This window comes from Sinohyriopsis cumingii, chromosome 17 (assembly GCF_028554795.1).
Source record: "Sinohyriopsis cumingii isolate HCF-2022 chromosome 17, ASM2855479v2, whole genome shotgun sequence".
Lineage (NCBI taxonomy): Eukaryota > Metazoa > Mollusca > Bivalvia > Unionida > Unionidae > Sinohyriopsis > Sinohyriopsis cumingii.
In genome coordinates this window covers 58,196,944-58,222,431 of record NC_142977.1, presented here as the reverse complement: position 1 = coordinate 58,222,431, position 25,488 = coordinate 58,196,944, and the positions used below count along the sequence as shown (strand labels likewise).

The following is a 25,488-nucleotide window of genomic DNA, read 5'->3' as shown; positions in this document are numbered from 1 at the left end:
TCCACCACTGCTCCCAAATTGGAAATTAAATGGTTGGTTCCTAAATAGGAAGGAATATTTCTGTCTCCATAATTTTTCAAAAATATGGACCTACATTGACAGAAATAAAAGTAAATGGTAACACTGAAATATTATATCCATATTTTATTCCAGTATAAAAAGGTGGCATAAACAAATGTGCTTTTACTACATAGAACTTTGTGGGTATTGCTTAAAAAAGATGGACAAGCTGTATTAATGAAAAGGAAAAACACTAGCATGGTTACATATCCAGATATTGAGTGATTATGAGACATGAAGCAAAGTGGATCAATGATCCTTGGTCAAGTGGAAGAGGAAAATATTTTCAAGTACAAAACGTCTTATTAAATATTATCTAAGTTGAGCTGAACAGATGGAGAGAAAGAAAAAAGAATAGGTGGGTGGAGGTCAGAGGTGAGGAAAGGCTTTGTGTGGGTAATCATATGATGAGAAAATTTATAAAACAGTTTGTGATTTCCAAACTAAGAACTGTACTTCAAATTCCTGTTTAGTTTTCTCTATGATCATTTAGAGGAGGAAAAAAACAAGCAGCTCCAGTTGGCACAAGCTTGCTTGCCTAGCCAACATGAACATAAACTTTAAATGCAAGGACAACTGGTCAAGATTCAGAGCTAAAACAAATCAGACCTAAATCAACTTCCGATACCCTGAGCCCCTATAAATCTAGATAGGGCCCCTCCCATATTCTTAGTCAATATTAAAGGGTGTTATCTAATTTGTCTGAAAGAAACCTTGAGCCTGCCAAGGAAATTAAGTATTTTCATTTATTTAAAGTCCTTCAAAGACATAGGTAACTTAATAATATTCAACCCCAGCTGGTACTGCATTTGTGGATCCCTCCACCTTGTCAAGATCATCTGATTGATTACATCAAATGCTCTTAAACTTATTGTACAAAAAGCAAAGTATGTGACCTACTGCTAGTAAACAGGTAATTTCTGCTTTACATGTTTCACTGGTAATTACTGCTCACGCTTCCTACATGAATAATAATAAGCTGTCACATGTTTAAGCAAACTCAGTAACACCTGAAATGTATCAAGTGGTACCTATGTGATTGTTTGAAAATTAAGTCATGCTCTTGGATTAGCAATTCACCCTAAAGGAACTAAGATAATTACATTTCAACCTAATGGAACAAGATAATTACAATTAATTCAAAGAATTTGTAGCCAGGAATTCTTACTGAATCATAAAGAGTATTTTCTGTAATTGTGACATGTCTACAATATTGTCATATAAACTATGAAATTTGAAGCTACTGTATTTTCTGATTGGTACTTAAAACAAAACCGATGTCTAACTTTATTTTCATTTTCAACTTTGATTGACAATTATGGAGAGTTCATCAGCATTCAGAATATGAAATGACTCCAAGGTTCCTGAATACTTGTCCCTACGAATCATGATGAAATACACCAACTGTACATTGACATGAAGGCATACTGGCAGAGATTGCAAAGGCAGACATATGTGCCAGTTATTCAGAATTCTACACCCGAGGATGCATTGTGAAATTGTTTTTTAAAAAAGTCACCTTAGTCGTGAGGATGTCTACAGCAAAATCTGAACAAGGGTTTAGTCTCATGACTGTGTCAAAAGTATAAGGGACCAACCCTTTGGGACAGAGTGGCTGTATCAATTAGCAAAATGATATGGCCTTGTTGGGCTAGTGGATTTGAAAGATGAAGTATGAAAAAATAAAAATCAGTCTATAAACCTCTACAATGTTATTGTGATTGGTTACTAATGGGATTTCGCCGATTTCATTAAACTTAACATGTGATTATTTGGCAGGAGTCTCTAGGATGAAAGCATAACCGCAGACATATAAAATCATTCTGTGCACTGATCAGAATGCATGAAAACATCTAAACTATTTCAACATTGCTCTTGTAACGTAAATGACATAATGACAAACTCAAACCATGTGCTAGAAGGGGGTTTACGGTGAGGATGCTGAATTAAGAAAATGTGAAGTCGACTTCATGTTTGGGTGAAATGACAGAAAATGGAGCGACTATTTTGCCTGAATCACACTTGCATGGACACTAATTTCATATGCTGCTGTGTGCTTTCTGACCAATAAAATTGGCCTGCAGGTATAATGTTCCTAGGATGCATGCAACAATACTAAACACAATATCTATCCTGACAAGCCCTCCCTCTCTCTCTCTTAGATCTGTACGACAGGCAAGATATTTAAAATGTCATCTTGGTATTAAAGAAGATCCAAGAAAATTTGAGCATCTGCATTCAAGCTTCTATTCTACCGAGGCATAACGTAGTACTACAAAAACCGTTTCTAACATTATAACAAAGAAAACTAGGTACCCATGTATGATATAAAAATGTGGATATATTCCATACAACCTCTGGTAATGTGAACCACAACATACAAAAGAAATGATCTAGTAATAGTAACGGTGCAGTCAGCCAATATATACATATAAATCTTTCAAAAACTCAAAGTGTTTGAATTTTTTGAGCATAAAGATTTGCACATTTTAATATATCACTGCAATCAAACTGAAAAAAGAAATTTGGTTTTGCACGCTTTTTTCAGTCCTCTACGTAACACATGGTTAATTATTAACCACTGGGTCTCACTGACCTGGATCTTTAGCCTTGATATGTGATCTTCAACCAAATTTAATGTTTTGTGACATTTGACCTTCAGTCTCCAGTTTCTTAAAGTTTCTTATTACCCTAAAGTGAACAACCCTCAAAGTTTGGTCATGGAATTTACTGAAGAACAATAGTTATTCTGCAAAATTCGTTTTTGAAAGCCACAATAACTTTGAATTTTGGACCCAACAATTTCAAGGCCTCTTCCAAAACTTAAGGCAAGCTCTCCACAAATTTTATTTAAAGTATAGCACTAGTTATGCAAAAACCGTTATTCGTTTCAAGTCCCTTTAACTTTGAACTTTGACCTTTGAATCCTAAATTAGTAGGCTTTCTTACCTAGGATACTAATCAACAAATTTCTGTAAAAGCATATGGCTGACAACTGAGATTTGGTGTCAGAAACTATCCTTCTTTCAGTCACCATGGCCATGACCTCTTACCTTTTAAAACCCAAACTGAAAAGCTTTTCCCTTGTCCCATGAGCAAGTCAAAGTTTGCTACAGACCTGGAGCTAACATTCTTGTGCAGCAACCATTTATCTTCTTTTGGTCAGAGTGACCTTGAACTTTTGATTTAAAAATGGATAGGTTTCTTCCTCACTCCAAGTTGTTAAAAACAGTATGGTTCATGTTTGTTACGCAGAACAAATGTTTTGGTGCAGAAACTTACTTTCTTCTTTTATTCACAGATCTTTTGACCCCAAAATCAACAGGCTTCTTCCTTACCCTAATTACAAGCCATCCACAGACCACTCCAGTTGCCTAGTGGTTAGAGCTTTCACCTTGGATGTGGGAGGTTGTGGGTTTGAACCTCAGCAGAGTCCTACCAAAGACTTATAAAATGGTACTAGCAGCTGCCTCACTTGGTACTTATTACAAAGTGAGTTCTAGGTCTGGTCAGACTGGTGTCAGGATAATGTGACTGGGTCAGACATGGTGCTACATAAACTGTCACAGTGCAGACATTGTAGAAATATGAATGAACAATTGTTAAAGCTATGTTAAATAATCCAAAACACACCCACACACCCAAGCCATCCACAAAGTATAGCCAGGGACTGTAATGTATAACTGGTGGAGTTTATTTCTTTTCTTTTTTTTAAAATGATTTATTATTCAATCAGTGATCTTGACCCTTTAGTCCAAAATTAAATGGCTTTAGTGGTGACTTCAAGCAACATTTCCATGCGAAGATATTTAGTTAGGGCTGTTTCAGTAAAGTGTAATTCCAAGAAAACATGGAGTAGTCTCCCATGGATTAATTTTTTTTGTCATTTCATGTGATCTTTTGAGTTATCCAAGTATTCTGGCATGTGTTTTTCTTTTAAGTCTGCCTTTCCTGGGTACCATGTTTATTTAAATGGGACAGCACTTAATCATCGAGGGCCATTATTTTCCCTTTCCTTGAGTTTCAGTGTAATACAGCCAAGACATTGCCTTTCAGTCCAGCCATCTGTGCAGCTCATGTTTGTGGCAATTAAATTAAATACAATGATTTGAAAATAATGCACCTGTGAATATTAGCTTAGTAATTAAACATAATAATACACAAAAGTTTCAGTCTTAATGCGGACCAAAAATTCTTCACACAGGTAAGAAATGTATCAAAACTCGGATTACAACTATGTACAAAATGTTGAAGAACTAAGAACTAAAGTTCTTAATTTTTAACCGATTTAATATTAAGGGAAAACATGACAGAAGGTTGTTGTTGTTGGAGGGTTTAACGCCATTTTTCATCACAAGATAGGCTATATATGGCAGCCAATATTAATGGTGGAGGTAGAATCTGGGAAAACCCCCGAAAGAACCACCAACAATGAGAAGCTACTGGCAAGCTTTCTCACATACCCACATTGGCTGAATCCAAAAACTTGAACTTACACCAACAGAGGTGAGATGGCAGTGATTTGTAATGGTGAGCACTTTAGACCGCTTGGCCACTCAGGGCCCCATGATAGGTCCTTAAATGTGAAAATTATGAAATGGACACGAGAAACGGTTTTGTAACCAATCACCTGAAACTGAAGCAGGTTGTCAGTATTAAATTCACAAAAGCCACATGAGCATTTCCCTTGAGCTTTAGACTCTTGAATGAGAAGAGAAATAAGTCTGGAAATGCAGATGTTACAAAAAATAGAACTTTGCTGCCATGAATGAGGGCACAAAATAAATTTTTACTGGTTGTCATTTCTTTTTATATATCCCATTCTGCCTGATATGGCAATGAAGAAAACAGTAACAGAAAACCCACCCAGTCCTCTAAGTAGGCAATATTAGGGCATTGATGGCTTGTATTGTTTGTTTGCTCTATCAACACTTTTTACACATCAGTGGTTAGTTTATGCCAAGGAAACGGGATCAAAGAGGACACAGAGGCAGCTGACCTGGGTGGGTCCTAAACCTGCAGCACAATTCTGACATTTAACCAACTGAATTACCATGGCCCCTACAGCATCATTGATCATGATGATCTTGTATGCAGTCTTGACCTAAGCTTAATGTGCAGGAACTTATTGGCTTACCATGACTGTGACCTTGAACTCAAGTTATTGTGGAGAAACAAACAAGGGAATAGATAGACAAATTTACATATATACAGATGGCCATCACAATAAAATATTCTCTGCCATATAAAAGACATATACAAAAACTGAAAATTATTCATTCTTGACTTGCAGGTGACATGCAATTTATTTTTTTCTCAAGCTGTCTAACCTTTCCTGGGAATTGAATTTAAAAAAATTCAAAATGATAAATATACAATATATATATGTATAGCTCTTTTCTCTTGTGTACATAAGAAACATGATTATCACTGTACATCACTTTTTTCACTTCTTTCTTGCAAGTTTGTTCACTTGCTTTATTAATGATAACATTGACAAATAAATAAAAAGAATGAAGCACATACAAAAGGAACACATTAACCTGCTACAGCAAAAACATGCGCTAGGAAAAGGACACTCATAGACAAAACATTAAAATATTGTATGCACTGTGCAACAATACAAAATTAAACAGAAATTAAATAAATCAGCTTGCCCAAAACTTAAGTGAGTGTTATTACAAATGATAGTGTTCTACAGCCAGTGACAAATTCATTCACAAGAAAGATTTATTATAACGGTATATTATCATTAATAAAAAAAGAAACAATGAGGAACCATATCACAAAACAATCAGAAAATTTTCCATCATAACATTGCATTTTTTTGGTTCAATGCCCAATGAAAGCTTATTATAGGATCTACCCAAGTAATATAAGCAATTCAAAACGAGTCCCATCAAAATTTCTAAACATGTATACACAGAGTGACAATTGATTCTCCTTTCCAGATTTAAAGAAACTAGGAAGAAACATTAAAAAACATCTACTGTCACATGTGCTCTCTGTATTAGTGACATAGGAACAATGAATTACACATAATTACAATGAATTATACATAATTATAATGAATTACACATAATTATAATGAATTACACATAATTGCAACATACACCATATTGCTAATATTTCTCCTTGTTGCATGGCCTTGATAATTTCACATACTTTATATGTATTATATTAGATTAAAACTGCTTAGAAAAAAAGACAATCACAAGATACAGTGAAAAAATTTGATACAAAGAGCATTACATGAAACCTAGAAGGTCCTTTCTCAACCCAAATAGCAAATCATAAATTAAAACAGGCTGTTCATTTCAGTACCAAAAGTATATGAAAAATCCCAGATTTTTTTCCTCCATTATTGAAAAAAAAGAAATGTAAGTGGTCATAATTCTGTCTCCTTAAAATATTTTCATTTGGCACATCATTACCAGTTGACCCAGCTTGGTCTGAAAATTAGAACCCGCACCCTTTTGTTTGGTCATGCTAACGACAGTGCCTACTCAAAATATACCAAACACCAATATTTTCTGTTTGTATTTAGTCGAGTATATAGAACACAATACAAATTGTACAACCATACCAAGTTAACTTTAGAGTCTGAAATTTCAAGATACTGCAGTTTTACAGAAATGATCAAACCTGGTTCATGGAACAATTGATAGACTGTTGTTGATCCCATTATACACATCAATCCCATAATAATGCACATCGTGTAGAGTTCCAATCTTTCTGTCAACACTATTTCCCTTTTCCTAAATTTTACTTTGGTCTTAATGACCAGCATCTTTGAAGAATTCAAGGTCCCCATGAACATTTACTTGTCATCCAGATTTGATTTGCATAATCGGTAACATTCTGTGCTTTTTCAATTTTTGGGTCAACTGAGAATTTTCTGTCTCCAACTGACAGGCAAGTGCAAAATTCACAAACAGGCTTTCATCTTAATGTTATAAGCCAATAGGAGCCTTTTAGTTCAGGCCTGGTCTGAGGAAACACCTTAATGTACTCTTAATTACAGACACCATCAGGCCTTGTCTGAGGAAACACCTTAATGTACTCTTAATTACAGACACCATCAGGCCTGGTCTGAGGAAACTCCTTAATGAACTTTTAATTACAGACACTATCAGGCCTGGTCTGAGGAAACACTTTAATGTACTCTTAATTACAGACACCATCAGGAGCTCCATCATACACTCATCTAAAAATAACCAATAAGGAATACATACAAACTGGGCAAAAAGAACTTTAGAAATCATTTCTTTTATTTTGATTGGACAATTGTACAGGTCTCAAACTAGGGTCAGAAAAATGGGAGATTTTTTTGCCCTCTGGATGAAAAAGGGCAAAGTGAAAAAGTTGTCCTTTTTACAAAAAGCTTACCAAAACCACTGCAAATTACTTTTCTTTTTTTTATATAAATTTATTTCCTTGTGAGCTTCTCATTACATTTATTAGGTGAATGATTCTGGAACCGGTATACAACATTCAACAAAAAAATTGCTCTATATGGAATACCTTGGAGTAAGACTACTGTGTACATGTTGGGCTATTCCTACTGGCATGGGGCCTTCCATCAAGTACGTATGCATGGAGGGGGAGGGTTCTGAAGTTTGTGCATGTGGGAATATCAGGGCAGGAATGAGGAAACCAAGTAGTGCATTCACACTAATAACATAAACTATATTATTGCTACTACGAGTAAAACCTACCTGCCTTAGCCAATAAATCTTTATAATTCATACACCTTCCCATTAGTTCCAACCAATTTTAAAAACTAAATGCATCAAGGATATAAAATATGCATAAACTTTACCATTTATCAATTTTATCATTTTTGACCTGTTTGTTGCCAGGGGGTCCCAAACACTGTCAACATTTTGGCATTTCAATAAAAACAATAGAAACTCTTGAGGTAAACAAGCAAAAATCTTTTTCTGGTTTCCAGAATAGTCCACTGCCGTCAAAACTGTGTCATCTGTGTCAAATATTTGCAATATCTAGTTTTAATATTTTTTTTTAAAAATTTACAAATAAAAAGAGAAGCATACTGTACACATTTCATAAAAATGTACTTAATTATTTAGATTTTCAAAGACGGTGGACAATTACATCTCCTGCTCAAAAACAGAGACTGCCATGCAAATATGGTAACCATTTCACCAAGGAAACCCCCGTTTGAATTGAAACTTCAACAAAAACGATGAAGTGGGGATGGGTTTACTAAACAAAAATGTACATGGGGCAGAGAGTAGAAAAAGCTGCACTTTGCACCCTAACAAGACCCCAACTTCTCAGTAAGGCAGTCAATTATTTTCCCAGAAGATGGATTAATTTTCAGTAAGGTGCAACAGAACATCATGAACTGCTATTTTGTCAAGCTGGAAAACAAGCATTTAAAAGTTCAGAAGTGTTGTTCAAGACTGATACAGTACCAGTAAACAATGTTTTCAACTGTAAAGTTTGTAAAGTTTACTTGAACTTTAATTACCTCCAGTAGTTTCACAAACTGGGATTCCAAACCCAATGGAGTTCTTGATATCTCTCAACTTGACGTAATCCTTAAAAAAATAAAAATTCACATGGGCCATGGCAACAGCAATCATCCTTCCTGCCATGTGACAGAATGAAATCAATAAATGATTTCACAAATCATAATTGTCGTCCTTCCTGACATTTTCCCCCAAGAATTTGAATATTCCCTTTTATTCTTCTGTACTATTAAAACTTTTAAAGAGGTTTTATTGTCCATTTCATCCTGGCATGTCGCTTATTTTATAACATTTTTAAAACCTAAAATGCAACAGCTTGATGACACAGACAAGGTACTCCAGTAAAGTTCACTGACCAGTTCCACTGCATTTAATATGAAACAAGGATCTGAATCAAGCACAAACCTGTATCTCGATTTTACCACAATCATATTTCCATAATTTGTGTTTTTATTTCACAAGTCCCTATTTTAAGGATCCTTTCCATAAGACAGCAAAATTGTAAGGATTGGCAGACGGGGGCGGGGGGAGAGAAATTTGTTGCACGTGTACTGAAAGGATGGACCTTATTTCAGCACCTCATGTATGGTAAAAAAAACAATGGAGGTCATTCATAATCTCCAAAATAATCCAGTGTTACAGCCACCTTTCTTCATAAATCAAACCAAGCAATTAGTAGATTATGCAATTTACGAGTTTGTTAATTGTATTCATCCACCGCTACAAACAGGACCAATCACTTATAACTGATAAAAGGGCTTATGTACAGCATATTCACTTTAACAATGAAGGTGCTGCATACTAGGTATGTTTGATCACGTATTAAACCGTACATAATGAAATTCAGGAACTCAAGATCTTGGATCATTGAGAATCTGTGATAGGTATCACTCCATGTCATGTTTATTAAAGTCATCTCTGAATTAATGAGCAAAGTGAGACGGTCACTATGAAGTGCAAAAAGTGATTTGAGTCACTAATTTGCAACTAATGTTAATCCAGGCTCCATAAATGGTAATATTAAATAAGCCAATGCATGCAGAATAGCTAGTAGATTAGTATTTTCTGCTTACAAAGGGTATTACAGTGCGTCTATTAGTTTTCTTCTTTTGCATCATTCCTAAAATGTACACACAAGAGCTCAAAGTGCACATGGGTATGCAAGAATGAATAAATTTTGTAGACAAAAGGTTCCGCTCTCCCACCTATAGTATGATATACAAGAGTTTGTGGATTCGATGGTGTTCATATACATGCATTTTTTTAAGTACAAACTGCTTACATTAATTATGTCCATTTAGCTAAACCAGTCCCCAAATAAAGAGTAAAAATAATGTGACAGATGTACTGAATACAAAAACAAGCAATGTATCTGGCTGCCATACTGTTTTTTTTTGGTCCTGAACACACTGCTTCCCACTTAGGCCAGGGCCTGTTGAAGACAATTATTGCAAATAAATATTTCTGGAAATGACAAAACAAAGACATACGATAAAGATGATTCCTTTATTTATAACAAATCTAGTTAAATGGTCCATCAATGTAATCATTTAGTGGCAACAATTAACCCAAACATTGTTTTGGTCTGTAAATCCCAAATGGCCATCCACAGATACAATTTCTCAACGGAGACTTCAGGTAGACTATGCTTTTCAATGGCAATGAATTTGCTATTAGTACTGGAGGTGTGTCCAGTTATGACCAATTGGGATGTCCAAAACCAAGCCATGTTTAAGCTGATCAGTGCCAAGGAAACTTTTGTATACAATAATTTCTCATACATGATGATATAAGTGATACATAAGAAAGACCATCTAATAAAGTACTTGATTAACCTCACCATCATTAGAAAGACAAGAAATCACTGACAATCACAGAAAGTCAGAATCAGTTACACAGGAAAGAAAGCAAAGTATAGATATTTGTGGAATACAGTTTCAAAGTTGAAACTATACGCTTAATAAAATTTACTATATGATACTACTTACAACACTATGATATTGTTATTTTAATAAGAGTTATGAAAATTGATTCTGTATGGAGACTTCTGCCTCTACAAGGATGTTCATCAGGATCTTATAAGAAAACACCCATAAGTACATCTTCTTTATTGATTCCTCCCAAATATGAGTGGGATCAACATCAGTGTCCACTGCTATTGGAAATTCATCTTTACAATGAGGAGGATGCTGATGAAAAGATAACCTTGCCTAAATCCCGTACCATTAGGTCATTGTCACACCAAGTGCTTTCCTGGCCCGTTCATAAATTACGTAACTGATGCTGACAGCTGGTGCTACTTTGAGGAAATTGGGCGCTAATCCACGATACAAACCAGAAGGTCCATCTTCTTTTATAATTTTCTTGAATATAGAAGTCATGGTGTTCTTTCCTTTGGTTGAAACTGAAAGAGAAAACATAAGGCTAGTCCAATGCAAGTCTGAATTTCAAGAGATAAATTACAAAATAATAATAATAATTCTAATAATAATAATAATAATAATAATAATAATAATAATAATGAGGACTTTGTATAGCGCCTAATCTTTAGAAGCTCTAAGCGCTTTACAACATTAGACAACACCTATAAGATAAAAAACATATAATAATATTATTACAAAAACAAACACCATGAAATTAGAAAAACATTAAAAAATGAAAAACATGCTGAGAATATTTCAGGTAGGAAACATTATTAGGTCTTTAAGTTTGTTCTTGCAGTCGAAATAAGTGAGTTTTGAGAGCACTCTTGAATGTGATCACTGTGTCTTTGTGTCTAAGTTCAGTGGGCAATTCATTCCACGTTGCTGGGCCCTGGTATGCAAAAGAACGCTGTCCATATGACTTTGTTTTCATAGTGGGAATAATGAGTATACGATTGTCAGAAGAGGAGCGTAAGTATCTTGCTGGTGTGTACACATGGGTGAGATCGGATAGGTATGTTGGACTAGAGTCTGACAGTGAAACGTACAACAGAGAACAAATTTTGTGTTTGATTCTGGATCGAATGGATAGCCAGTGTAGGGTACAGAGCAGCGGGAAGGTGTGCTCTGATCGTGGTACTCTAAGTATGATCCGAGCAGCTGTGTTTTGAACTTTTTGAAGTTTCTGGAGTAGATATTGAGATGAACCAGACAGAATTGAGTTACAATAGTCCAGTCTTGAAAGTACTACTGAACACACAAGTGTTTTAGTGGCATCAACTGAACGATATTTGCGAATTAAGCTGATGCTCAATTAACCCTTTTGTCAGTCAATTACTTCTTTTAAGAAATACAAACCAATGACCTATCCTAACAATGAGGCGTGAAGTAGTGCTCTTATGAAAGATACCCATCCTGACCAGACTTAAGTTGAAGAATTATGACATATGTGAAATCTTTTAATACAGTTCTCCCCCATTATAATGTTCTTTATGGGAGTCAGAGTATACTACCTTAATGTGAGACCATCATGTAAAAGTATGATCTAGTTATCCCTCATTATAATCCCGCATCTGAGGCAGACGCTCTAACCACTAGGCTACCGGATTGGTCAAGAGCGGCAGATGAACAAAATCTGTAAGGTCTATGTCATGTTTACCCCGACCCAGAGTAGCCCAGTTTGAAACATGTATATTCAAGGCAATTCTGACGGGTCATTGTTTGATGTCGGACATTGCCGAAGGCTAGCACTAATCCGTTACGTAAGCTTGTTGTGGCTAGAATCGAAGGACCGGACATTGGAGTTGCGAAGTCACAGACAGCCAATTATCACCTAGGTGTCGAAATGTTTCCAAGATCAAAAGAAATTGCCTGAAGAAGTGGGAGTGTCCTAACTTATTTCCCCTGCAAACAGACAGACAGGTTGAATTGGCCGCTAAGACGATTGGACAGGGGCACAGCGCCACCCAATCAGAATCGAGATAGGGGGAGACCTTGATTTGGGTAGAATGATATCCCTGCGTTTTCCGGCAAAAGTTAGTTCGCTGAGAGAAATTACCCAGAGAAGAGGTTAGCGTAACTCCGAATAGCCATTCGTTATTGGCGGGAATATCTTAGAGCGGGAAGGTCCAAGTACAGAAAGCTTCAAAAGGTCAGTAGATATTTGTTTGGTCTTTGTGGAATGCGACTGCATTTTAATTGTAGGTCGTATGTATACTTTATTATTACTAGAATCGTAGTACGAAGAATTACTTTGTTTTGTTAATATGTTTGCATATTTTGAAGAAATGAGTTGATATTTGTAAAGAATTATATAGCTTGCCAGCCGTCGTAAGAGTTAATATTGTAATTTACTATGTGGGTATTTTATAGTAGACTAACACATATGTTCATATGATTATAGATTTTGCCATTGTTGAATATTTGTAATGTACAGACATGCGTCTGATTTTGTCAGATTGTAGTACGATGAGATTAAATATATATGTGTATATACTGACGTGACGCAATGTATTGATGTCTGTATAACCATTCGCTGATACTGTGTTATTACGCCATTGTTTACCCAGCAAGAAGTGTGTGGGAATTTCGATGTGTATGCATGCGTGGCCGAAACAGTGACAGCTATCTGATGGTTAATTGTCGTTATAGTGTGAGGTGAGGTTCGATAAAACATTTGTTAACGCCTTGTGGTTTTTCACAGGAAGCTTTGAGGGACAGACCAGTTAAAGTTTGGTCCCGTTGTCTCGGATAGAGAGACGGAGGAAAGGAGGGAAGAAGAGGGAGAAGTTGAAGTCTGGGAGCGGAATTGGAGGAGGAGATAATAGAGAGGGAAAGGAGAAGTTGAAGTCTGGAGCGAAGCTGGAGGAGATAGTAGAGAGGAAACAGAGACAAAGAAGGAGTTAGAGGAATGGAAAGAAGGAAGGAATCAGCGGGAAGAAATAGATGAGTAGATGCAAGGACAGGGGGAAAATCGAACTCACACTGTAAATCACGGGATGAATTAGGCTGTCACTTGGTCGAGGGAAAGACGAGTGATTGGAAGTTATCGTTTTAAATTATCACATTTATTAAATTGTTATTGATTGAATTTCATCTTCGTGTTCTCTATAATTTAACCGTCGGCATTGCTGACTGGGGGCTCAGAGCTGTAAATCTACATCATCACTAATTTAACTTTCTAACCTAACGAGCCAGGGTGGAACTTTCAATTTAATTTAATTAAATTATATTGGGAGAACCCCACCCCAATACGACAGAACGCCACAGTCTAGATGGACTGAAAATTCATTATTTTTATGTCAAGCATGACTGATCATGCGTTTCCATTTAATTGTTAAGTTGGCTGAGGTCTATGGGTGGTCAGTTTTCAGTTTTTTAAAATGGTTCCAGAAATGTCACTAACCTCTGAAGAAGCTGACAGACAATTTTAAAAAATAAATTTAAATTCAAACTCAGGTACCTCTGTTGATAGTCTACTGTAAAAACAAGAAAATGAAGTATCACTTGGAAACCTCAGCTTTGGCCAACAGGTATGAATAATAGACTGGTCATAGCTTCAATGAAGATCAAACATACTAAACCTGAAACAAGTCTACTTAATTATCCCTATAGGTATAAACTGAAGTTTCTGAATAATTTAAAATAACTGTTGTAGTTCTAATATAAGCAGAACTTTTAAATAGTGAAAGATTAAACTTTCTTGTGCTGACATGTTAAATTTCACAAGTAGTTTTTTGTTACTCAACTCCATAAACAAACATTACTGAAACTTCATTTGTCTTTCTTTCTTGGCATATTGATCAATTTTGATGAAAACTGTTACCCCAAATTGCTCCAACTTTCTCAAGTCACTTTTACAACTGTCGGACTGTTCTGTCAAGAATTTTGCAACTCAAGTTGAATTTTCATACCACAGCGAGCCCCATCTTAATATAGGTCTATGAACATTATACTGAAAACATGACTATCATTACAAACCTTCTGCCTGTAGCCGTGTCCGTATCAAGGCTAGTGGATAGCTTGCCAGCTGACCACAGGTGCTGCTAATGGTACCACAACCAAGGAGTACAAATATACCGGGATCCTTGTCTTTGTTCTTTGACATGTAGAATTTCTTCAGTGTCTGCAATATGAATTTCAAGAGTACATCCAAACAAATCAGGCCTTGAAATTCTCTGAAAATATAACTCACTTCACTTGTATGTGTCTGTAATTTTAATTCTTGAAAATTTTAACAAAGAAACATTTAAAATATTAATATAATTGTCTTTAAAATGGTTAAAATTTAAAGGATTTAAATAAAATTGCTCTGTGTAATTAGCAGTTTTATTCTGATTTATCAGAAGCCTACATGTTTGGCAGTTTTTATAGCAAGTTTTTCAAAATGTTTTCACACTGGTACAGAGAAATGCTGCACCTTGCCTGGAAAATAAAATCCAACGGTAGCGTTAGAACAACTTGTCAATATAAGGTTTATGTGAATCTTTACCTGGAGCAATACTAATGATGCAGAGCAAAAGTCCCTCAAAATGACGAACACTGTACTGGCTGGAAAAAGTTTCCATAAATCTAAGACCACTTCAGTTTTACTGCTAGGTGCTGAAACTATCTGATACTCTCGAGGAATAATAAGATATTCAATATGGCCACTGTAGCAGCCATTTTTTGTATAAGATCAGCATCATTTTCATTAAGGACAAACTAGACTTCATAAAAAGCTGTTTAGTGAAAACCCCATATCGGCACGATCATTCTTTCAGGAAGAGTATTGATAATATTTTCAAGATGTTTGTTCATATGGTCATATTGACTGTAAGACTGGTATAATTTTACTTTAGGACCCACCAGATATTACAAGGAAGTCTAAGATTCTCTGATGACCATTAAACTATAAAATTTGATCAGTTAAAATTTCACAATTTAACTCTGAACAATAGACAAGACAATATAAAAGTATATTTATCTTTCTTATTATACAGTGTATGCATACAATTCTATTCATATTCATAAATGTTATCAAATTTGATTTTTTAGGAAACGTTCCAATTTGAATACTATGAGGCCAAAACATGGGGCAAGTCTTTGGTATGGCTCGGCCAGGGATTGAACCCATGACCTCTCATATCCAAGGCGGACGCTCTAACCACTAGGCCACCGGAGCGGTAAGGCCAAGACTAAAGATTATAAAACTTTTTTCCATATGGAGTAGGATCTGATGATTTCATTCTCAATGGAACGTCATGCTAATTAGTCTCCTGATCATTCTCAATGAAATGTCATGCTAATTAGTCTCCTGATCATTCTCAATGAAACATCATGCTAATTAGTCTCCTGATCATTCTCAATGAAACATCATGCTAATTAGTCTCCTGATCATTCTCAATGAAACATCATGCTAATTAGCCTCCTGATCATTCTCAATGAAACATCATGCTAATTAGTCTCCTGATCATTCTCAATGAAATGTCATGCTAATTAGTCTCCTGATCATTCTCAATGAAGCATCATGCTAATTAGTCTCCTGATCATTCTCAATGAAACATCATGCTAATTAGTCTCCTGATCATTCTCAATGAAGCATCATGCTAATTAGTCTCCTGATCATTCTCAATGAAATGTCATGCTAATTAGTCTCCTGATCATTCTCAATGAAATGTCATGCTAATTAGTCTCCTGATCATTCTCAATGAAGCATCATGCTAATTAGCCTCCTGATCATTCTCAATGAAACATCATGCTAATTAGTCTCCTGATCATTCTCAATGAAATGTTATGCTAATTAGCCTCCTGATCATTCTCAATGAAACATCATGCTAATTAGTCTCCTGATCATTCTCAATGAAACATCATGCTAATTAGTCTCCTGATCATAACAAGTTTAATGATTGCCTGAGTGATTCAGATAAAAAAGAAAATATATTTCCTGATCATTGTCTTACCTCATAGATGGCCAGATCTATGCCTGCATAGGGAATTATGCCCAAGATATTAGGAATATATCCCTTGTAGAATACCTTGGCACCCTCATACTTATAAACTTTGGCTGCACAGTCAATTATTCCACTATATTGACCTGTCTTCCTTAATGCAAGGCGAGTCTTCAACACCTGTCGAAATAGAATGATGGATGACGTTCAATCACAGAGGTAAAATATTTTAGTTATTGTTCTTTACTATTTTCAGTCTTTCCAGAAACCTTCTGTAAATATGTCGGAATGAATCATGCTCCTCATCCACCACCTTCTATTCCCTCTTGGTAGGTAATAAAACTGCCCCAATGCTGTAAATTTGGTGGTAAAATGCCATTTGTGGAAATCTGTTAACTTTATGACCCTTACGTATATACCTGTTTATAAGTCCAGAACTGCACAGACCCAGATCAGCCATCACCTAACAGGTCTAGACAGTTTGTAAGGAAAATAATCAATAGAGCAAACAACACAGACCCTAACTTGACAATGAAGGGTCCAAATTGTTTTCAGTTGGGTTCAACTTACAAGCATGTATTGATGGTAATTTTGGCTGCATTTACTGTGACCTGTACTCTTGTACATCTTTGGTGCAGAATTTGAAGCTTTTGTATAGCACACGGAAGTAAACCTCCCAAGGATTCTTGGACTCTCACTGTTGATAACAATTAGTTAGCATGTGGATAGACATCATAGTAATACAGCAGTGACACTACAATGTAATGCTTCTGTACTACAACATCCTTTAATCTTGTTCTCAAAGGGATTTCAACACATGGTTATCAAACTAAGGTAGGAACCAGGTAAGGTTTTCATGTATTAATCCATGTAGATGATGGACTACAGCTTTGATGACTTAGGGGTCAAAATGTTCATTATGACAGCAATGTATTCTAGAAGAGTATGAGCTTTGGAGGGAAAAAGAGATAAAAAAGAGAACAAGATTACTGTGAATGGCACATTAAATGCCTGCCATGTTAAATACAGATGCCACTTTTCTTCTTTCAGTCAGTGACCTTTCCTTTCACCCCAAAATCAATAAGGGTCTTTTTTCACAATTGCAAGCTGCACACCAAATTTTGCAACTGCTGATGATGGAAATCAAGCAATTTTTCTTCTTTAGTTGCAGTGACCTTTGACCTTCTGACCCCAAAACAATAGGGTTCTTCATTACCGAAAACTAATATGTGCCTTAGCCATGGGGATACTAGGCCAATGTCACCAAGCCTAGAAATGTGATTTTCCATTCTACTTGAAACGCCCAATTTTCATCAAACTTCAGGTCACTACGCTTGTCAAAAGCAGCTCCATGTTGATTCATAGGCTGTGGTAGTTGGTGGAGGTCACTTTTTCTTTGTTTAACATTTCTTAGATCCAATTTTCATTGGACTTCATCGGCAGTATAACAACATGCATAAGCACAAATAATTCTTGAACCCAGAAGTTGAATGTCACAGACATGGGAGTTAATATTCTCATTTTTGGTTTCATATGAGAAGTCTACAATTTCACACACCCAATTTGTATCAACTTCATACATGCATTACATCTGAAGAATGGAACCTCAATGTCGAGTCTGCAATCAACAGATCAAACGTTATGGTCACTAGATGTGAAATTGCAAAATTATGCTGATTTCACATTTGTATTTGTTACAGAAGGTCTGGATGATCATTCTTTCTTCTTAAGGCTATATTTTGGGGATAAGTGCCTGGTGCATGAAAGCTAGGTGAAAAGTGCTGTTACTTACATCACAGGTTTGATTCCTACTTGAAATAAATAACAGTTCTAAATCCTGTTTGATTGTAGTGGTATCATTCTATAATTTATTTTGATATAATCATGTATCCATGCATAAAATATGAGATCCAGGGATAGGCAATTTTCTGTATGGCATATATGTGTAAATTTATAATAATAACCTCACGTACGTACCTTTCATTTCTACAAAGAAAACCAGTAGGCTGGTACATACAGCCGATTGTTAAATTCCACTTGTCAAGCAACCAAGTTCTTGTGCAAGTGGAAGTTAACACTCTATCTGCATAAACCAAAAGGAATTTAAATTAAAGATGAAATGTATATACATCAAATTATACTTATAAATTGACACACACACACACACACACACACACACACACACACATATATATATATATATATATATATATATATATATATATATATATATATATACCAAAGAAAGAGAAAGTGCCTATCCCTAGATCCAACACTATGTATGGTATAAGAGTTTATGAATGAAATTTATAATACTATAAGAATATATAATAGTGCTAAAATTCTCTCTCTCTCCTGAACATACTATTTATACTCAACAATTCCCTTAATTCTTTCTCTTTCTCGCTCTCCATCTCACCAACCGTATTACCACAGCAATATGTAGATATCTGAGTAACAATTATCTGATTCAACAATAAAGCTGCATACTAAATACATTCAAATTAAACATTAGTTTCATAGCAAATGGTACCCCAGCCAGCAATCATGCAGTGTTAAGAAATGGAAAAAACTAAAATCATTTGCTGTACAAATAATGAAGAGAGTCCGTGTTTCTCCTAAACTGCAGAATATGTCATGGCCAGTAATGTGATGTTAAAGCATTAAAATGTATATTTTAAATCATGTGTATCACAAGTTCTAATACGTGGTAGGCTATGCTGCCTACTAATAACATTCTTGTGTCGTTGGCCTTCCTGCATTTATCAACACCCAGTAAGTAGCAAGAAATGTTGTTTACCTCCATGGGGTAGATAGCGGTCTGTGAGATTACTCCAGCTAGAGAGCCTGAGGCAAACCTATCCATCATACCTATCTCTCTACTTCCATCTCCCTTGAACAGTTTTTTCACCTGTAAATGTCAATTCAAGTTCATTATTTGATGCAATATGTGTCAAGGTAACCATGCTGTTTTCTCTTTGGGCTGTTCCACTTACACATACATGGTACCCTGGGAAGGCAGGGCACTTTGATTTGACAGAGTTCATATTAAAATGATAAGAAAATTCTAAATAGCATCTATGGATGAGTACCCCACTTAAAAGTGCCTTCCCTGGGTCCCATGTATATTTTAATGGAACAGCCCTTAAATAAAATGCCAGAAAAATTTGAAGTTAACCTCAAAAATAAACACTGAAATTAAACCTAAAATGTAAGCCTTAAAAATTAAGCTAAAAAATAAGCGGCTCATTTTCAACAGTCTTGCTCTCGAAAATAAGCAGCTCAAATAAGCCATTTAGTGTCCAATGAAACTCATTAATTTTCAGTGAAGTAACCTTTTTGGAGTAAAATGTTTCATCAGTAAAATTTACCCAGTCATACTACATTAGGTCCACATCTACCGCCTTGCACATTCCACCCTCCTGAGGAAAAAATAACCTTAGTCATTTTTTAAAAACTTGTTTTAGCACTTAAGTCTTAAAAATATTGTCTGCTAAACTCAGGTGACAGCTAGGTAGAGTGGTCTCCCTTAAATAAAAGAACTGGCTCTAAATTGCTTCATTTATCAGTTTACTATTGCAGCAGAAGCATAACTATGAGTAAGGCTATTAAGAAGTGTTGGTATTATGACTGGTTAAATCTTATCATAGAAACACACAGGCATCTACCGACTTATGTGAATGTCATGCTATCATAATTTCATATAAATTGTAGAAGACAAAAAAATAATGAAATTATTTGTCTATATAAAAAAAAAAAATAGGATTCGTAGACAGCTAAAATGAAATGGCATTTAAGATAACTGAATCATGAATTTTTCAATGACAATTAAAGGCAGTGAACCAAAAATTTAGAGTTATGTGATTTTGAGGTAAGCGACCACTCATAAGAATGCAACAATCACACAAATCGGAGGTTAGCTGTACTTTAATTAAAAAATCACATGCAATCTTCTAAAATCCCTTTCATTCTTTCACAACATCTTTTTTTTCCATTTCCCTTTTCTGAGGACTGTTCTATTTAAATATACATGGTACCCAGGAAGGCAGGTTTTAAAAAATATATGCCAGGGTACGTTGATTTCACTGAGTTCATATGAAAATGATAAGAAAATTCTAAACTGCATCTATGGGTGTGTACCCCATATTAAAAGTGCCTTTACTGGAAGAGCCCGGATTTTCTTTTCTTTTTACATATACATCTCCTGAACACATTTGCCAATTCATATATATATATATAGTTACAGACACATTTATGCAATTGTTTAAATGCAATGTCGGACAAAGATAGCCCCAAATCATATTTCCGTTCATCACACTCACTCCCACCTTTCCTACAACCAGACTTTGGGAAAGTAATAGTGTGTCTATGATCTAATTATCTCCAGCAAACCAGTTTTAGCATTGTTTAGTATTCGAAAAAACTACTCTATGTGAATTTCCCTTCAATGTTGCACTTGGTAGGCCTATTACAAATCACCCTGCCATGTTGGGTACAGATGAAGCAAAAAACTGATCACAGTCTGCAGACATTCCAGACTTTCTATCTTTAGTATTCGTGTTAATTATCAGATCACTGCAAAAATGGTGCATTATGATGACATTGTTATCATTCGATTGCTTTTCTCCAGTATCAGTAATAGGAACTAGGTTCCATAATAGTTTATATTTTAATCTCAAACCTGGCTAACATATACATGTTTCTGCACCAATATTGACTGCTTGTGTATAAAACATAAAATCATACATTATGCATATGATGCATATTTCTAGGTCAAACTCTACCTGTTTGTATGTATGTATGTATGTATGTATATATGTATGTACATCATGTATATGATATATATTTCTAGGTCATACTCTACCTGTTCGTAAGCCATAAACTTTAATGCAGATTCTGGTGCTATTTTAATAACATTAATTCCATTTCCTCGCCATAAAGACTTTACACCACCTTCTTCAAGCATCTGCTTGAATCCAGTTACTATGCCTAAGTTATTTTTACTGGAGGCGTGAACCTGAAATAAAAAAGACAAACTAAGAACAAGTAAATTTACTGAAGTTATCTCCCTTTATAACATAGTGAGGATTCATAATTTCTTTTTTTAAACCATGACCTTGATCAAGAAGATACAACCTCAACTGTGACAGCATGAACACCTAACGGAGATACATAAATGTAGCAAAATTTCATCCCTCTAAGGCACCCTCTGAACTATGGGGGGGGGGTAACAATACTTTTATCTAACCATGACCGGAAAGATGTGACCCCCCCCCCCCAATCTGGCACACTGCAAACCCACTAGTAATGATACACACTGCTAATCTCTAACAATAACATGAAAGATATGACCCAAATTCTGTACATGGCACACAATCTATATATACACATCTCCCTCGATAACTTGCACACAATAGGGTCCAAAAACACAGATTGCAGTATAAACAAGGGCACAAGTTACAGAGGGATCTATGAAAAATTAATCCAGCCTGGATGGAAATCACCAATGAGAAGATAGGAAGGATCTCGGACAGTTAAATGGTTTAATACTTGATTACAGTTGGAATAATTGTCAATAAAAGGCTTCTTCTATTGAAGATGTTCTATTTTCTGTGTAAATTACCTTTATATCCAAGATGACCAATCTCTAAAAGATTGTTATCACATTACTCTCACGTTCATATTGACTTTTTCGACTATCAACTTTGTTAGGCTTACAAAGACATACACTGGAAATAATAGCTTATTAGTGAATGATATTTTCCGCTTGACATTTCAATTCACAGGTAATTGCACCAAAAACTTTGATGGGAAAAAGCAAAACAAAATCAATACCACACACATATTTTTCTTTGTTACTATAGACAACAGTAGACCCCATGATCCAGAGGTCCAGGGGGTTAAAGGTCCCTGGTCAAAAAACGGATGAATTAAAACCTTTGCCAAATCAGAATACTCTTTATGAGAGTCATGTGCTAACTAATATATGGAACAAATAATTTACAAAGATCACTGCAGAATGGGAGCAAACAAACTGTATCGGAAATGATATAAAAAAACAGACTACATCAAGAAAAATCTGATTTAAGTCAGGAGAAAAGCGGAATTCTGCTTCATAATGGAGAAAAATTATGTCTGTTTATTATAAAGTGCATAAATAGGCTTGCAGATTTTACAACCCCACCTGGAGTAGTAATAATACAATTTTCAAGATCGCTGTCATGGCGGTCATATTGGATGTTAGATTGGCACCATTTTCATTCAGAACCAACCAGATATCATCCAACCAGATACCATAAGAAGACTTTTTGTCACAACACCATTTTAATACGACCATCCATTCGGAAGGAATAGCAATAACATGGTTTTCAAGATGTTTGAGCAGCACCATCTCATTTAGGCCAACATGACCAGGGGATGAGTGTGTGTATAAGTTTTAAGGCTAGTACTTTAGAAGGATTAATAGTCGTTTCGAAGGAATAGTAATAACAAACTTGTGCTAATCGACTGATGCACAATGGACAACCAACAACAGACCACCCCTTTTTGTATTTTGGTCTACGACAAGTAAAGCTTTAAATAAGTCAACTTGAAAGAAAATCCCAGTCCTACCCCCCACCCTACCGTAGTGGCTGGTTCAATAGGCTTCCTTGAATTCCCTTTTCATAATAGGCCTATTAAATAGCCGACTCTTCTGATCTCAGGTGAGTAACTAGTCAACCAGGATATCATTCTGAAGTGTGAATAGTCTTCCAAAACTTTGTGCAAGCTGGCCAATCAAAGAATCTGTTCTCTCTTTCATAGTCATATGTAAACTGTGTTTTGTCATGGTCCACAATAAAACATCAAATGAATTTTTACAAATCATTTTATTAAGCAGCAACAATTATTAGTGAGCAAGAAACAGTACTCGTGTGAATTATGTATAAGTATTTAATGATTTTGACGAATAGCACACTAATTTAATAATAATAATAATAATACTTGTATTCTGTACACCACATTTTGTGTTTAAAAACCAATTTTCAAAGGTGAACCTGTATACAAAGGTTGCCAGTGTACAAAGATCAGTTTTGCTTTTCCAATAGGTGGCTGTTATTGGCAGGTATGACTGCACATCTTTCTGAAGGAAACACAATTGTAATACTTATATCTATATTACCTGGAGAAGAACTTTTAACCTATCCAGTGGAGCAGTCGCTGTTCTTGAAACTGCACCTGCTGCACCACCTGCTACCAAATGGCGCCACCACATCCCTGTCTGCATCTCCTTCTCTGTAAAGTCGTCTGGGATTATTGTGTTGTCTCCAATGTCAATGATCTAAAGACAGACATAAATTTTAGTGTTGATATTTGCATTAAAATATGCCAACATTTCTCATTAAATGACCTTATTTTTGTTAATTAGTCCATCTACTACTTTTAACAAATCTGTGCAAACTTTTATTTAAAATAGCTTTCACTGCTACTGGAGTGGTGCAGGGGAATGAAAAACAAATATAACAGAATTACTGTTAAAGGGATACTTTTATCACAGGTTATCATTTTTGCCTCTCATTCTTCTGCATGTGTGATAGAGTTTGCCCAAGGGAAAAAGACAATGAAATATCTCTATCTGATGAGGAAAAAAATATATATTTCCCTTTGGCCGAAAATCCTAATAAATTTTTTTGCCATGATACAAAAAAAGTCAATAAAAATCACAATATATGGTTTTTAATATTAAAATAATATCAACAATAATAAAAACCTGACGAAAATAATTTTAAAACCAATTAAATAGGAAACACCCTTTTTTTTGGGGGGGGGGGGTCTGACCTGAATATGACATCACTTTGCCTATAACTATGAGGATGTTTATTTTATTTGCCACTAATTGAAGTCTATGAATTAATGATTATAAATGTAAGTAAATTTTTTGATGCAGGAATGAGAGAGAAATTAATCAGTTATATGAACCATAATGAAATACAAATTTTTATCCTCAAAGTAAAAAAATTAAGAACAGGGCTTGGCTTCAAATTTCCTGGGTGGTGGGGGATTTGCTAATACAAATAAATACATATGATGGATTTTGTCATAGTTCTTGATGTATGAAGTATATTTTCAAAGTTAGGATCAAAATCAGACAAAATGTTATGGCCTCCAGAGTAGTAACAAAATCAACCAATTAGAAGCAGTATCACTTAATAATATCAATTAATTAATTACACTGGACAACAAATTTTTACAAAAGTCATGTTACTGAAATAAAATTAGTCAATTCTTATCAATTTTTATGTGCTGAACACGAATATGACAGTCAAATTGCAAAATTGGCTCTAGTTTTTTTGTAATCTGCAAGAAATTAATGTTTACATAACGAAATGCATTCCAATAGTAAAAGGTCAACTGTAATAGCCTACCTATAAAAAATCAAGTCATTGACTACATCTTAGATTTCTTCGCCTGTCTCTTGTACAGCTGTTCGGGAGCATCTCTGAGGAGTGTCCAGCAGTAGTCAGCCAGCATTGTAGTGGACCATTTTCCCTGGTATCTTTGTTCCATTGTTGCGATATCTTGATGAAAACGTTCGCCGTGTTCATCACTAACAATACCACAGTTGCTAGGAAAGAAATCCAAATGGGAATGAAGGAAGTGAATCTTTAGAGACATATTGCAGCCAAGTTTCTTATACTTCATCAACATGTCTTCTACTAGTTCCTTATAGCTTTCTGCCCTAACATTTCCGAGGAAGTTTGTAGAAACTAGGCGAAAAGCATTCCATGCTTGTTTCGCGTCACCTTCCAGCAAGTTGTTGAACCGGTCATCTTTGAAAAGCTCTCGAATCTGAGGACCCACAAAAACTCCCTCTTTAATCTTTGCTTCGCTGAGTCGAGGGAATTTTTCATGCAGGTATCGGAATGCTGGCAAAGTCCGGTCAATGGCTTTCACGAAGTTCTTCATCAAACCTAGTTTGATGTGAAGGGGTGGTAGCAAGATTTTCTGAGCCTCAACCAGAGCTGGGTGTTGGATATTCTTCTCTCCAATGGCTACATTCTGCCTGTGAGTCCATTCCTTCCTCATGTAGTGCATTTC

The 25,488-nt window shown here is 35.4% G+C and overlaps 1 protein-coding gene across 2 annotated transcripts in view; it reads right to left on the bottom strand.

The window, feature by feature from the left end:
- Positions 1 to 129: 129 nt before the first annotated feature.
- LOC149778837 (mitochondrial adenyl nucleotide antiporter SLC25A25-like) overlaps positions 130 to 25,488 on the bottom strand; it is a 75,344-nt gene continuing 49,985 nt past the window's right edge. For both annotated transcript variants that reach the window (XM_089939588.1, XM_089939589.1), the window contains 6 exons: positions 23,573 to 23,731; positions 21,275 to 21,427; positions 19,211 to 19,321; positions 16,423 to 16,590; positions 14,462 to 14,606; positions 130 to 10,962 (listed from right to left, as the gene is read on the bottom strand). In XM_089939588.1, coding sequence (XP_089795714.1) covers positions 10,784 to 10,962; positions 14,462 to 14,606; positions 16,423 to 16,590; positions 19,211 to 19,321; positions 21,275 to 21,427; positions 23,573 to 23,731 — 915 coding nt within the window. In that variant the 3' untranslated portion in view covers positions 130 to 10,783. The remainder of the gene's footprint in view (positions 10,963 to 14,461; positions 14,607 to 16,422; positions 16,591 to 19,210; positions 19,322 to 21,274; positions 21,428 to 23,572; positions 23,732 to 25,488) is intronic.